Raw genomic sequence first — 16295 nt, forward strand, 5'->3', positions numbered from 1 at the left:
GGCCTTAAGAAGCCCACCGTAGATTCTGGGTAAATGCATATTTATAGAAGCATTTGTGTCAAAAAGATTTTTCTGATTGTTCTTCACTGACGGGCAATTTTCAAAATGCCCTTAATTGGAATTCTTGTGAGTTGATGTTTTGGGGACACAAAATATCCTTTTCCATATTTTAAGAGTTTCAAACTCTTCATGTGTATGCCCAAATCAACCCCCACCCCATATATATATATATACATATACATACATACATACATATATTATATATATATACACACACACACCCCTCTTTCCCCTGTCCCACTGTTACATTACTGACTGTACAACGTGGTTACTGATTTCACACTTTTTAATTTGCAACTTTTTGATAATGCTTTCACTTTGAGAAGGCTGAGAAGTACAAGATTGTCAAAATAAAATGCAGACACAACAAACACAGACATTTGACACCAATTTCGGTTTTAACAATACGAATCATATCGACAAGCAATTTAAAATGTGATCATCTTTGACCTGAAGACTGAACAGATAATGCCACTTCTGTGTAGGTAAAGCTCTAGAGATGCTGGTAGATTTTGGCAGACATACTGGCCTGCACAATATTTCAGTACATGATATTCCATTACCAAGCTTGTAACGGCTCTTAAAACAGTTAGAAAACACTGTGCTGAAACATAGTATGTTTTTTTCTTTGAAAATGGCAATATGAATAATGGATCCTGAGACTGTGTATAGTCCCAAGCCCACTGTTTGTCCCAGAGCAGACTCAAGTTATCGAGTTCCCATTGAATCATGTAGCTTTACCCTAGTTGGAACCAACAACAGGACTTAAGCCTGTGTCTCCTGCAGTACTTCCTGGTGGCAAAATAAATTACCATATCTTATCCAAAACCACGATGACATGAATTTTTCTGTATTTCATTTTTCCCAATTTTGTATGCATGTTTATGTGTGTATGTCCACTGAACCACCAGAGAACAAAGGGGTCACTATTTCAGACAGCCATGTGGACAGTTTTGGGTTTTTCAATATTTTCAATTTTGGATTTCTGGATATGGAATACTCAACCTTATCAAAGAGGACGAAAGGATAAAAATGTTGAAGGAATCCACTTCCCAGATCTTAATAACCTATGCAATCCTGTGATAATCATGTTTAGTTTAGCCTCGTGAAATGTACTCTCCAGTAATTGCCCTGGGACTCCATCCCACAATAATAATGAAATTCATTTCAATATTGTAACTGATTTTGAGAAAGGTTAACTGAAAATTGGGATGATGTCAAGATGTAGTTAGTATCTCAGTTAGCAGATCTCAGATCAGAAACCTAAGTCCTATTTAATCACACTTGAAAACACTCAAGTTTGGAAAGTGTCTTCTTGTGTTGGAGGGGATTGGCCACCTTCAGATGATAAAGGGTCATTAAAGCAGACAAGTTATTCTAATGGAACAGTTTACCATTATAGTTGGGGCGAGCTTCCACTGTTGGCCCAGCTTCTGCTCACCTAGCAGTTTGAAAACAGCAATGTGAGTAGATAAGTAGGTACTTCTTTTGCGGGGAGGTAATAAAAGGTGCTCATGTGGACATGCTGGTGATTAGATCAAGAGAACATCTAAGGACAACAAGGCTCCTTGGCATGGAAGATGGAGCAACACCACCGCCACCCCCCAAAATGGCAGGAGTCGAGCACAGCCTCCAGATACTGGAGATGGGAAAAGATGGGAAGCCTTTACCTCTGTTTATGTACTGTCTTTTGCATAATGGCATTAAATGTTTGCCATATATGTGTACCATAATCCGCCCTGAGTCCCCTTGGTGAGATAGGGTGAAATATAAATAAAGTATATTATATTTTATTATTAGTCACTTTAAAAAATGTGAATTTGATACCCTCTGTTTCATAGATTAAAATTGAGACACTTGTGGCCAAACAACATCAGAACGTGTTCACGGTGACAAAAGTTATGAATGAGAAAGAAGACAGAACTTAAGAGAGGATGCAGCAATTTCCTTTTCCCCGAATCTACTGGGAAGAACAAGATTCTACCCTCTTCCTTCCCACTGTAGAGTTGAGTGCAAATAAGTTTTGGACTCTGAACTCAGTTTGCAGTAATCAAAGTAAAGTGGGAAGGTGGGAGGAAGAGAGAGAAACTGGTACATTTTAAGGCTATTGGAAAAATGAGATGACAGAAGATGGATTGGAATCATCCCTGCTAAATTAGGATTGATGGGAGGTATGAAATTCCTCACTATGCCAATCCAAAAGTTACAAATAAGTTTGAACTATAGACTGGTCAAACCTATCTGGTCAATTTGAACCATTCAATTGATATTTTACCTCTCTGATTCACTTATGGAAACATTATCACTATGTAACACGATTTTTGTTCCTGGATTATAAATGTCATTTCCTAATTGGTTCTAACATAAATATATGGAAAAGGTTGATTAAACTGCAAAAACTTTGTTTTTGCAGGACATCCAGCAGCACATTTTGCTATAGTTTTTCAATGAATATCTCACCGAGCCTCAACCAATGCAACATAGTTTGTGGCAGCCACAAAAACAAAGTGTCTGGAGTATAACAACTACTTTCAAAGTAAGTACCACAAAATTAAATGGGAAATAACTCTCTGATACCAGGAACAGAATTTCTTTCTATTTCTCCCCTCTGTGTAACATCCTTAGTAGCAGCTACAAAAGCATGGATATACCACTTCCTTAACAGTACAATTCTGTCAGGACCCACTGAAATGAATGAGAGGATGATGCTTAATTGTGCTCCAAATTAATTATACTCAAAAATATCCAAGGATTCAAAAAGTTAACATGCTAAGTATTAGTTGGGAGGGCACCCATGTTGGGTGCAATTTAAGGTGTTAATGGGATTCATGAAAGTAAGCAAGGACAAAGCATGACAGTCTACTTGATATCTCTGTGGAAGCAAATATTAAGTCCTCCAAGGTAGCAGAGACCGGTCTATAAGGATAGATGGGACTGCCTTAAAATCTGGCTATTTTCTCTCCCCCGTCTGGGTGAATATCTGGATCTGCATGTGTGTCCATGTGTTTCTTCATGTGTGTGAATTCTCGCATTGTCCTTGACTCTACTGGTCAGACCCTTACCCACTGCTCACCACTGGTTTCTCTGCCCTCAACTGCAACAAATTGAATGGATACCAGCATCTACTGCAGACATGGGCAAACTTTTTTGCCTTGGGGCTGCATTGTGGGCCTGGCCGAGAGGGCTCGGCTGGGAGGGAGGGCAGCTGGGCACATGCTGGGTGGGATGGGCCTGGGAGGGGATGGGCCTGGAAAAAGGTGGGACCAGGAGGGAGTGGGGCAGGGCCCGGGTCATCCTCAGGTTGTCCTCCTGGCATAAGGACAGGGCTGCTTGGCCCATCCTTATGTCGGTAGGAAAACAAGACGTGTCCCGATAATCTGCCCACAATCTTTGAGCTGTCCTCTTGGCATTATGCCAGGAGGAGAGCGAAACAGGTGATGGCCAAGAGTGCTCCAGAGGACTCTCAACTGCTATATGCCTTCCTCGGGCCATCCTCTCAGCATAAGGATGGGATTTCTTGCAACATCCTTATGCTGGGAGGAGGGCAAAACATGCAGTGGCTGAGAGCGCTCCAGAGGGCTCTCAGCTGCTGTGTGTCTTCCTCCCCTGTCCCTTCTGCATAAGGATGTGATGGGCTACCACGTCCTTATGCCAAAAGGACAGGGGAAATGAGGAGGGCCTGGGGCTTAGTTTGTCCATGCCTGATCTATTGGGTTGGAGAAAGGAATGCACTATTGGTCTTTTAGTCAGAGCCTTATAAAAGTTGGAAGCCATCTATGGTGCTGTGATGGAAAGCACGGGGAAAGTGTGCAACCTTCAAATGAGCAGTGATGCTGATGGACATTGATAGTCATTTAAAACAATAGTCACTCAAATGAACATGACTTATGGAATTATGCAGAAAAATAATTCTAAACCAGTGATTCTCAACCTGGGGTCCCCAGATGTTTTTGGCCTTCAACTCCCAGAAATCCTAGCAACTGGTAAACCGGCTGGGATTTCTGGGAGTTGTAGGCCAAAAACATCTGGGGAGCCCAGGTTGAGAACCACTGCTCTAAACCTTTGAAGATGGTTTCAAAATAGGGACTGAAAAGTCATAGGACAGAACTGAGGGCAGGTGGATTTTCCATAGAGGAAATCATATTTAGTCAACAAACAAAATACACCCTGAAATTCTGGCCAAATGGAATAGTCACACCAGCCTATCCTGACAACTAGTTGAATCCCCTCCAACACAAGACATGACTGCACATTTCTTGTGCAAATAAATGGGAGGAGAACCTGGCTTTAGGGCAAACTCTCTATGTAGGACAATGACTTGTAGAGTTCCATATATATAACTATTTCTGCACCATTGCATAACTGTACTGTACTATGCGTTATCATTACTGAGTTGTTATTTGATGGTTGGAAGTTTCAGGATTGAAATAATTAATAATTATGGAATATATTACCTCTTCAAACATCTCATTCACCCTTGCAGTGACCAATTCAATCACAGCACTATTTTGCTTAAAAGCTCCTAATATCTGAACATTTCATAGTCAGCTGTTAGACTGGAAAAAATATATGCTTTCTTTTGTACAAAACACAAGATCTGAAGAATAAACTTTTTGGAGGGCAAAGGCAGAAAAGAACACAAGAGAGTAGCCTAGAAAAAGAAGAGTAACATATCTATTTTAACAATCCATACAAATATATGACATTCAAGATGCTAAATAATGTACTGATAAAAGCTACATTTCTCATATCTGAGAACTCGGCATCTATAGCAACCTGGGAAAACCTTTATTGCTTGACCAAAATATGTATAACAATGCTTGGGCTTTGGGTTGATTTTTTTTGAGGAAAATATCATACATTTTTTTTCTTTTTGTTTTAACAAAATAAATTAAATATACACGTCCTCTGTTAAACTCTATATAGAATTAGATCTTTGACTGAAATCACTTCTACTCCACTGGGACATTTACTATGGTTCAGTTTTGCTAAAACCTACCCCCACTTTAAAACTGAACTGAAATGAGACTGCGCGATTTACTTCACAAAGTGAAGCTCCACTCCCTTCCTCCCCCCGACCCATCCCGCCCCACCGCCCATGCCCACAAGTGCATACTCAGTCCATTTGTTATTCCCTGGAGACTGATTTTAGCCTTTCTGGTTTAAAAAACTGCGTTTGTCTTGCTTTGCGTTGACATTTGTTAGCTCATTGATTTGCCACTATAAACTATAAAAATCCAATGACGGGTATTTAAGGGCAACACAATAGATTTTTTAAAAAAACCTCAGCAGTTCAATTATTATTAGCATTATTATAATTAAATATAAACATAAAAGTGAGATGTAAAATGTCCTTCGTTTTTGTGGCAGCTGCAGGGGCGAAGCAAAGTGAAGCCCTTTGAAGGTATAAAGAAAGGCCCTCAAGTGAAAGAGGGGCACCATTCAACGCTAGCTTACTCTTCTTGCTAACTCTCAGGCAGCATCACACATTTTCACAATGGCAAGACGGTGTTTTTCCTCTTTGAAAAGCCACTCAGGTGTTTCTGTGTATGGTGTTGCTTTCCCATGGGGCCTCTGGTGACTTGTGTTCACCTCTTCTGAAGGGAAAGGTCTTTTGTGCGTGATCCAAAGGAAGGACGACATGGGAGTCTTGCTCATCTGCAGGTGGCACCAGAGCAGGAGCAGTGACAGAAAGAAAAGAGGACCAGACCCCCATTGCCTTTCCTTTCTTGCTCTTCCTTGCACAACGAGACTTTCTGATTTCACAAGGACATAAACATCTGTCTTTGCCCCTGGAAATTCCTTCATTCTTCCTTGTCACAGTAAAAACAAACAATCAACAAACTTTTATTCCACATTTGTCTCCTTCTATCTCTCTCTCTCTTTTTGGTTTCATTAAAATTTGGTTTCCTTCCCCACCCGGCCCCACACCCTGGCAGTGTAAGCAGCGTCCGACTGTCTGTAGTACCATAAGACAAGCACCCACACACGACTGTTTCTTAACATTGGTAATGAATGTGCTGATGCTGGTGAACTTTGCCCTCCACGTGTGAATGAGTGTGGGTATGGATGTCCGTGTAAATCTTTGGATACATTTTGGAAGCCATGGCTGGGGCCAGGGCTGCCCCTTGGGCTAGCAAGTGCTGTTGCTGTTGCTGTGTAACATATTCCTCATAGTTTATGGAGGAAATGCAGTCTTTATCTGGGACCTGGGGCACACAGACCCGGTCCCGGGGGTGAGATCTGTGTATGGGAGCTGCTGATGGAGGAGAACACGGCTTCTTTTTGGTCTGGCAGAGCCACAGAAGGATGGTTCCAAAGATGAAAACAGCTCCTGCAGGGATCCCAATGATCACGGGCCACGGGAGGTTGCTAGCGGAGGAAGGAGCCACAGGTTGACTGGGTGGTTTGGGATCTGTACAAAGAGAAAGAGAAAGAAACAAGTTAATTAGAACCAGGCTAGGGAGATTCAGAGCAGATGTCAGTCTGGATTTTTGCATGCACTCTCTCAGCTGATGCTTTGTATGTCAGCTTTATTTCAGCCCATTTGAGATGTAATTTGGTAGCACCAGTACATAGTTATAGGATGGCCCAGAGTAGGGGACAATATAAAGCTTCTCTCAACGTCTTCCTCTATCAGACTAAAAATGTGTGCTTCAGCTACATATCTTGCTCATGATCTGCCTGGATGTGACTAAGCTATATGCAGTGAGTTTTGTGCACTCCTGGATCCTGCTGCCTACACTGTCAGAATACCTTCTGTTGCATCTGTGGAAACACAGAGTACTACACCTAGATCCAGGGAAGTCATGCTACTGCTCTATTCTGCCTTGGTTAGACCACACCTGGAATATTATGTCCAGTTCTGGGCACCACAATTGAAGGGAGATGTTGACAAGCTGGAATGTGTCCAGAGGAGGGCGACTAAAACGATAAAGTGTCTGGAGAACAAGCCCTATGAGAAGCGGCTTAAAGAGTTGGGCATGTTTAGCCTGAAGAAGAGAATGCTGGGATTTGCAATTTGGGGAAGGGTATTTAAAATTCTCAGCCAGAGCGATCTTCTGCAGACTCTGATAAAACTATGTACATACTCCTGGATTTCACAGGATGCAGCCGTAACAGTTAAGATTGGAATCACAAGTGACAATACTGCAACGTGAAAGGATCCAAAGTCAAGTTGATTGGATAGAGTAAGTTGTTTAGAATTCAGGCAATTGAGTTCTACTAACAGCAGCAATAAGCTGAGGACAGAATATCTATGTAAATAAAAATGTAATGTTTGTTTGTGGGATTAACATAACTCAAAAACCACTGGACGAACTGACACAAAATTTGGACACAATTCACCTATCAGACCAACGAGTGACCATCAGTCATAAAAACACCGAAAAACACAGCAGAAGAGACTTAAAAGCCAAAAAATCAAAAAGAAACTACAGCGCATGCGCAAAACAACTCCCCCTGGCAAACAAAGCACACAATAGCATATCCACACTTCTGGACTACAGCTCCAAGCATCCCCTAGACCAGGCCCTTTAGGAGAGGAGGATGCTCCAACTACACTGCTTCCAAGAAGCAAGATTTCTTCTCCTTGGATTTCTTTGAGAGCATCCCAAACCCTGCATATTTCTAATTTCCTATTCCTGTACTGCAACTCCCAGCAATCCTCCAGATACATAGATTAGATAGAGGTAGGTAGGTAGGTAGGTAGGTAGACTGATCAGGAGGACTGCTGGGAGTTGGAGCCCAAGAATAGGTAGAGTAGGAAGAATGGGGAGAAAGAGGAAAGAAAAAGTGGGGGGGGGGAGAGGAAAGGAAGAAGAAGAGAAGGAAGGAAGGAGAGAAGGAAGGAGAGAAAAAAAGAAGAGAAAGAGGGAGGGAAGGTTGGCCACAGCAACACGTGGAGGGTACAGCTAGTACCCAAATAAAGCAGAATTCCTATGGTCCCAGGAACACATCCTAAGGAACATTAGAATATCCCTAACAATGCTGAACAAAGCCTCTAAACCTTTGAGGAGGAAATCCAATGCCCAAATCCTGCCTTCTGGCTTCTCCCAGAAAGGCTTCTTGTTCTGCAGGGAAGAGCCCAGCTAGGTTTTGATCGTGTCAATAGGGGCTGAAATATCAAAACAACCCCTATTTTGCACCCTGCCTTTTAGAATGGTAATCTAAGGGAAATTCAGTGCCCAACAATGAAGGAAAACCGAGGACCCATTATATCTTACCTGGCAGGACAGTGAGAAATGCGCTTCGGAAGCTGTATCCCATGGTGTTGGCACCCAGGCAAATGTACATGCCAGCATCCTCTTCTTTGGCTCGCGTGATCATGAGTTTGTTCAGATAGGAGCCATCGGGACGAGACCAGACCTCCCCTGTGGGGAGCACCACAAATTTCTGTCCCCCAACATCAATGGTGGAATTGTATTTGTTTTCAGTGCCATATTCAACTCTCTTCAGCCACTGAATGACCGGCTTGACGTCACTTCTCACCTTGCACTGAAAAGAGGTTGTCCCTCCATAGTCAACTGTCGTGTTCACAGGGTGCGTCCCTGTAAGAATTGGCTTGGATCTTGTTCTCTCTACAACAAAAAAGTACAAACATCTTTTTAAAAATACATTTAGGAAGCCTTTATGTGGTGGAGTGTTCAACAGGTCCTTCTATCCATGTTAAATAATAGAAATGGCATCTATTCAGAAATTCCTAAGTTTCGAAAGAAGCAGTAAAACAAATCCACCGTTAATGAACCATAACAATCTGGTATCAGAGGTAAATTAACTGAAATCCTCCCTAAATTAGAAACTAAGCATGTTAGTTACAGGAATGTGGAGTGTTGGCAATCAGCTTCACTGTAGTAGTAATGATAGCAAATTAAACTTTTGGTGGAAAACTGTATAGCCATAGCTCTTGTGTGTCTGGCAAGTGGGGAATCCTTGTCTGACATTTGTAGGCGCCATAATGACTTTGAAATTACAACAAAGAATGATATACCTGTATCTAACTCTTGCATGGGGGCGGATATTAAAACCACACCTACAGTTCAAAGGACATGGTGTGAAACCGCGTATCACACCATTATATCCATGGCAGTCATAAGGATTAAAGCTGGGAAGAGGAGTTTGGGTAAGCAGGTGGGACTGAGAAGTGACCAGTAGCTTAGACAGAAGGTTTAAGAGCGGAAATGGGATAACCCCTGAACCACCCTAAAGCATGCTGTCAAAATATAAAGAAACTCTTCAGAAATGTGTCTCCCAAAGACTGCCAACTCCTGAGGCTGAGCTCACAAAAGCTAACAAAAACAAAAGGATATATACATCTTTGGCTTGATAAAAACCAAGATAAATGAGAACAGAAGAGGACTGCCTGGTTCTGATGAAGTGAAAAGGCTGCGTCTGACACTGAGAAGAGGATTGATTCATTTTCCTGTCTCTGCTCCTGGTTTTAATGTAAACACATGTTTTTACTGCTTCTAACACAGCTGCATCTTTATCAGTCCCAGATGTCCAGCAGGTTTGTATCATTTATACACAACAGTATCCTTCCACATGTGCTTTTCATTCACATTTTTATAGAGGAAAAAAATAGTTATCATTGAGCAGATTATTGTCTTCAAATGTGAGAATTTGTACACCAAAGCTAATTCCACTATGCGACAACTAATAATGGGACACAATGGCAGGCCGATTAAATCACTGAGTGATGCTACTAATCAAAGTGGGCATGGTTTGGATTCGCTGGAGTAGATTTTCTCCTGCGTATGTGATGCACATGTGATATTTGGGCAGAAAATCCATTGTATGTGCATAGTACACACCATGCCTGCATATGGTTGTGTTTTACAATGGTGTAGTGAAATAGTGACTGTCATGCCCTACCTCAAGTTTGTGTGTGTGTGTGTCAGGAGGAACTTGAGAAACTGCAAGTCACTTCTGGTGTGAGAGAATTGGCTGTCTGCAAGGACGTTGCCCAGGGGAAGCCCAGATGTTTGATATTTTACCATCCTGTGGAAGGCTTCTCTCATGTCCCCGCAATGGCAGCTAGAGCTGATAGAGGGGAGCTCACCCCGCCCCCCAGATTCAAACCGCCAACCTCTCTGTCAGCAAGTTCAGCCGGCACAAGGGTTTACCCATTGCACCACCGAGGGCTCCATCTTACCTTAAATGAATTATAACCATTGGAAAGTATCAGGCAATAATTTGTTCTTTCTCTCGTAGCTTTAGCTTTAGCAGTACAACATCATTTGAGGCAATACAATAGCCATTTCAGAAGCAGACAATTTTGTCTTGATAGAGGAAGGAAATGACAGGGTAGACCAGGGGCCCTCAAACTAAGGCCCGGGGGCCAAATGTGGCCCTCCAAGGTCATTTACCTGGCCCTCGGTTAGGGTCAACCTAAGTCTGTAATGGCTTAAAAGCACACAACAACAACATCATCAACAACAACAACAATCCTATCTCATCAGCCAAAAGCAGGCCCACACTTCCCATTGAAATACGAATACATTTATATTTTTAAAATAGTTCTTCATTTTAATTATTGTAGTGTTTTTAAGTGTTTTGGCACTACAAATAAAATTTGTGCAGTGTGCATAGGAATTCATTCATATTTTTTTCAAATTACAATCCAGCCCTCCAACACTTTGAGGGACTGTGACCTGGCCCTCTGTTTAAAAAGTTTGAGAACCCCTGGGGCAGACAATACGCAGACTTATAAGAATTGAACATGAATGTTAGGGAAGGCAGCAACTGCTCTCATGCTATGCACATAATCTAATCCACTAAACTAATTTGTGCATCGATGAAATTTTTAAATAAGTGATCTGATTTTATAGTTTCTGGCCAACCCTTTTTAAAATACATCTGTGAGGTGATGATATTCTAAAAGGTAACGCATGACATTTCCACCAAAATGTCCTAACTAGGAATAAAGATCTCAGTACATACTTTCTAAATCCAATCCAAAAATAATAAATTAGAGCTATATTACTGAGTATGAAACTATTATTCGGATTAGTTCTATTTTATGGAAATATCTTGTGCCGTTATTCTATACATCCATTCTGTCAATTTGGGCCAATTCCAACATTAAACAGCCATTCTCTAATACCTGCCATTATACTACTTGCATATGCCAAACGCCTCTTTATTTTAACAAAATACAGCATGATTCTTTCCCTAAAACCAAAATGTACAGAATGTTTCTTCTAATGATCTACTCTAAAGTATTTCCTCTAATTGGACCCTGTATTCGGTGTTCCCTTTGGCTTTTTATCCTTATTTTTTTTATTAAATCCTTAAATATTAGGGTGGAGGGAATCTTTATCAAACTTGCATTAGAAACACAGCTGAGAGGGTAACTAACACATTGGAACTTAGGACCAGAATTGATAAACCAGAAAACCAGACAGGAATTAATAAAATAAAATTCAAGAGAGAGAAATGAAAAAAACAAACTATGTTTAGGGCACAAAAATAGATGACAATTATAGGATGGGTGATACATGGCCTGACAATACTACACGTGAAAAGGACCCTGGGATTATTGTTGATCATAAGCTGAACATGATAATAGCATGTTGTTGCAAGAAAAGAAAGTGACTATGATTTTAGCTTTCATTAATAAAACAATACTTTCAAAGAGAAGGGAAGAATTAGTCCCACTATATTTTTTGCTTATTAGATCCCATCTGTAGTACTCTCTATGTTTGGTTCTGGGCATCTTGTCAGGAAGTATATAAAGAAGTTGGAACAGGTACAGAGAAGGACAATAAGGATGATACAGTATAGGAAGAATAAAAGAAATGAGGAAAAGTTGAAGGAGCTGGGTATGTTCAGTTTGGTAAAAAGAAGGTTGAGAGTAACATGATTGTACTCTTTAAACTTCATGAGCTGTCACAGGGAGAAAAGTGCAAGTGCCCCAGATAATGTTTTCTGTTTGTTTAGAACAGTTGTTCTCAACTTATGGGTCCCCAGATGTTTTGGCCTTCAACTCCCAGAAATGGTAAACTGGCTGGGATTGCTGGGAGTTATAGGTATACCAGGGGACCCACAGGCTGAGAACCACTGGTTTAGAATTTGATGGACATTAAGAAATGTATTGACAGTAAGAGCAGTTTGGCAATGAAAAGAATTATCTGGGGACCTCTAAACATCTTCATAAGGAGACTGCACAGCTCCCTGTTAGAATTGCTCTAGCATGAGATCCTGCATCAAGCAGAGGAATGGAGTCAGTGTCCCATGGATTCTACGATTCTGTGGTTCTTATAAGATTTCAAAACTATTATTAAACTTTAGACAAAAACCTTAAATGCATTCTATAGTACATACTAAAACTCAATTTTCTTGAAAACATCTTGTAGCAAAATCATCTAGCAATTAATAATAATAATAATAATAATAATAATAATAATAATAAATATTTTCTTAATTGTATATAGATTGTATAGGACTAATACCAGATTTCTAATGCCTTAAATTCTGCTCTCCATGTTTAATAATAGTTTTATATGTCCAGGCTTAGAAACCTTTTTAGTCAGCCCTGCTCTAGTAAGGACAGTTCCCATGTAAGTGAAATATTTTGAGAGGCTTCACTTTACATTTCTGGTGAGCAACATTCTGGTTTAATTCAAATGTATCTATTGGATTGGGGCATCTCTCCACATGTTTGTAGTACCCACTGCACTGTGTACATCACAAAAGTGTGGATAGGTGAGAGGTACACTGTTGGACTCTTCTTTTTTTCAGTTCTAATGAGTCCTTAGATCCAAATCCTGCTAAATTCATTTTCCAGTCTGCATATGTAGGAGTAGAACTACTGTCGGTTTGAGAAAGATCTTCTCCCATCTTTAGCCCTTGGCAGATAACTTACGGATTACTTCGACTTTGTAGGTAGCATTGATTTCCCCAATTCGGTTGAAGACCCGGCAAGTGTATTTCCCACTATCCTCAGGCTTCAGGTTTTTCAAATTCAGTGTCCACTTTTTCCGTTTATTCTCGCCAATCTCATGCGGGGTTAGAGGCTTGTTGTCTTTCAGCCAGGTAATGTCTGGCCGAGGATTCCCACTAGCGACACATTTCAGCCGGACCGAACTTCCCACTGGCCGAGCAATCACCCTCCGCCTCATCTTGGCAGGCTGAGTAAATCTAGGTCGAGCTGCAAAGTTGAGCAAAGCAAGGGGTGGGTGGATATAAAAAGAGATACACAGTGAGCAATAAAAGCCAGCTTTTAAGGCACTACGTTTTAGATATGAAATGCAGCATTATTGTAAGGTCATGCTTTTTGTGCTGCTTGCTATGTTTGTTTTTGCTGCATTTAGAATGATTGCCTACCATTATAAGAGCCACTGTGCTGTAGTGGTTTGGGTTTTGGGCTAGAAACCTGGAGATAAAGGGTTTAAATCCCTGCTCAGCCATGGAAATCTATTGGGTGAAATTGGGTAAGACAATTGGGCCAACAACTGCAAACCCGCTTTGAAAACATCTTGCCAAGGAAATGTAGCCTCAGGGTCATCATAATCCAGAAACAACTTGAAGGCACAAAGCAATAAACTTGCAATTATAAGGTCAACACAGTCAATTTAAGGAATTCCCTTTTAAAAAACAAAACAAAACATATGGCTTAAGTTAAATATTTATGCATAATTTTGAATAGTTTCTGCATATGTAGATTTTACAATGCAAACAAAACAACTAATCTCCTTTGTACCTACTTGCCACAATAAATCTCATTGAGATGAGATGTGTAATGCTACAGAGGAATAGTTCTCCTTGAACTCAACTATTAAAGCACAGCCTAACTCATATCTATACAGAAATAAGCTCTATGGGTTCAATAAGACTCTCAGATAAATGTGTATAAGAATACATCCTATATATCTCTATAAGTTTCTAGTCAACTGAGCAAACAAACACACAGGAGGCTAAAATAAGATGCATGTACAATAGACCCTCAATTAACCAGCATTCATGGGGTTACCAGATAACTGTAGTTTCTGGATGCTTGAGAGTTACTATTAAAAGTACGCCTAACAAATAATGAATACAATATCTCATACTGTACTATACCGTAAACTCTGTATGGATGTAATATTAATATGGAAAAACAGTAATTAAAAGTAAATAAAGACAAACATAACTTAATGAAACAAGTTCACTGTATTATTTAAATACAGCTTTTTAATTTAAGTATTCTTTCTTTAAATGTTTTTGAAAGAAAATGTTTTTGCCGATTGCTTGAGAGTTCTACACAGAAAAATTAACACAGTTTGACACAACTTTAATTGCCATGGCTCAATGCTATGGAAAGCTTGCATTCACATTGAAGAAGATGAAATCAAACTCTGACAAGATTGAGAGTCATGTCTGTATCTTATAAATGAATCAGCCCCCTGGGGTCAAAGAATAATCAATGAATGCACTGCCACACAGCCACTCAGTAGAAGGTTTGGGTCAAGGATTGGGATTCAGCCGATTCTGTGAAGAGCCACACTCTCTGTAAAACATCATGTGTGTATTTGGAGAGGAATCTTTGCCCTTCCAGGATTCTCAGGGTGCAATCGTGAAAACTACTTTTGCATAAATGTTTAGAGCCCCAGCCATCATCTTTCCAGAGTTGCTCTGTCTTGGAAGTCGGGCTGCATGGATTTTAGAGTGAGCCAACATTGAAGGGTATCCAATAGCTTCACTTAGGGACTTCATTCCATGAGTGGAGGGAAAGCAAGAGAAAGTAGGGTCTTTCCTTTGCTTTCTCCCACTTTCTGCTGTTTGGAGTCAGGTAACACCTGATTCATGAAAATAGCTTTTGGGTTCAGTTTCCATGTGCTGCTGAAATGGAGCCCAATGGAGTCCCACCAGAAGTGCCCTTATTTCATGTGATGGCCTCCATGGGGCTCCCATCAGGCCATTTCCACAGCACATGGAAGTGGAACCTAGAAACTGTGGGTTGAAGTCCCTAAAGTAAAAAAGGTAGTGATGCTGCTAAGTCATGTATGCTAAGAAAACCATATTATTTTACCATCTAAAGACCTACACTAGCCAACCACTGTTTTCACTTAATTCAAGGTGCTTTTTATAGTTTTAAGCTGCAGATACTTCATGGTCCAGCTAAGATAACACTGTCTCATTGTGAACCTATCCGAGTGCTTAAATCTCAAGAATCCTTTTGAGAATCCCATCACCAGTAGAAGCCTGTTTGATCTCCTATTTTCTTTTTGGAATATATTTCCTTCAGAGTAATTATCAATCTTCACATTCACAGCTTTCAGGAAACACATGAAGATAAAGGTTTCCAAACTTGCTTTTAAAAACTGTTTTGATTATTGTGATGGAATTAATATTATCATTGTTTGAGTTGTTTTCCAGTGATATGGTAGCCTAAAGAACTATGAGTAGGATTTCAAAAATATCAACTTCAGTTAAGTTTTTTAAAACTATTTCTTTCCACGCAGAAACTTTCTTCAGATCCTTATCTGTGTCCTTGTTATTGTTTTGCTATCACTTTAGCTATATATTCAGCAAACAACATACCTTTGTGCTCACCATCTAAGCCAGGGGTCCTCAAACTAAGGCCCCGGGCCCAGATACGGCCCTACAAGGTCATTTACCCTACCCTCACTCTCAGTCAACCTAAGTTTGAAATGACTTGAAAGCACACAACAACAACAACAATCCTATCTCATCAACCTAAAGCAGGCCCAAACTTCCCATTGAAATACTAATAAGTTTATATTTGTTAAAATTGTTCTTCATTTTAATTATTGTATTGATTTTAAGTGGGGGTTTTTTTGCACTACAAATAAGATAATGTGCAGTGTGCATAGGAATTCATTCATGTTTTGTTTTTGTTTTCAAATTTTAATCTGGCCTTCCAACAGTTTGACGGACTGTTTGAAAAGTTTGAGGACCCCTGAGCTAAGCTTTCCACAAAAAATCCAAAAGGCTAAAGGTGTAGGGGCTCTGCTAGCCCCAGTTCCCCATGATAGAATCAAAGTAATGAGACACGGAGGATTTATGTTTTTATTGGTTTTTACTATTTCATCTGATGTTATTTATGCTAAATGTTTTAATGTTTGAATTTATGTTATTGGGGGCATCGAATTGTGTGGTTTGTAAACCATCCTGAGTCGCCCTCGGGTTGAGAAAGGCGGTATACAAATATGGTAAATGAATGAATGAATGAATGAATGAATAAATAAATAAATAAATAAATAAAGGAAAATTCCTAATTCTTGAACTATGAT

The 16295-nt window shown here is 40.2% G+C and overlaps 1 protein-coding gene across 1 annotated transcript in view; it reads right to left on the reverse strand.

Moving 5' to 3' along the window:
* Positions 1–328: 328 nt before the first annotated feature.
* FGFRL1 (fibroblast growth factor receptor like 1) overlaps positions 329–16295 on the reverse strand; it is a 195373-nt gene continuing 179406 nt past the window's right edge. The window contains exons 5-8 of the mRNA XM_060769277.2: positions 12926–13210; positions 8286–8639; positions 4121–6475; positions 329–3991 (exon numbers count right to left, since the gene is read on the reverse strand). Coding sequence (XP_060625260.1) covers positions 6060–6475; positions 8286–8639; positions 12926–13210 — 1055 coding nt within the window. The 3' untranslated portion in view covers positions 329–3991; positions 4121–6059. The remainder of the gene's footprint in view (positions 3992–4120; positions 6476–8285; positions 8640–12925; positions 13211–16295) is intronic.

This window comes from Anolis sagrei, chromosome 3 (genome assembly GCF_037176765.1).
Source record: "Anolis sagrei isolate rAnoSag1 chromosome 3, rAnoSag1.mat, whole genome shotgun sequence".
NCBI classification, from domain to species: domain Eukaryota; kingdom Metazoa; phylum Chordata; class Lepidosauria; order Squamata; family Dactyloidae; genus Anolis; species Anolis sagrei.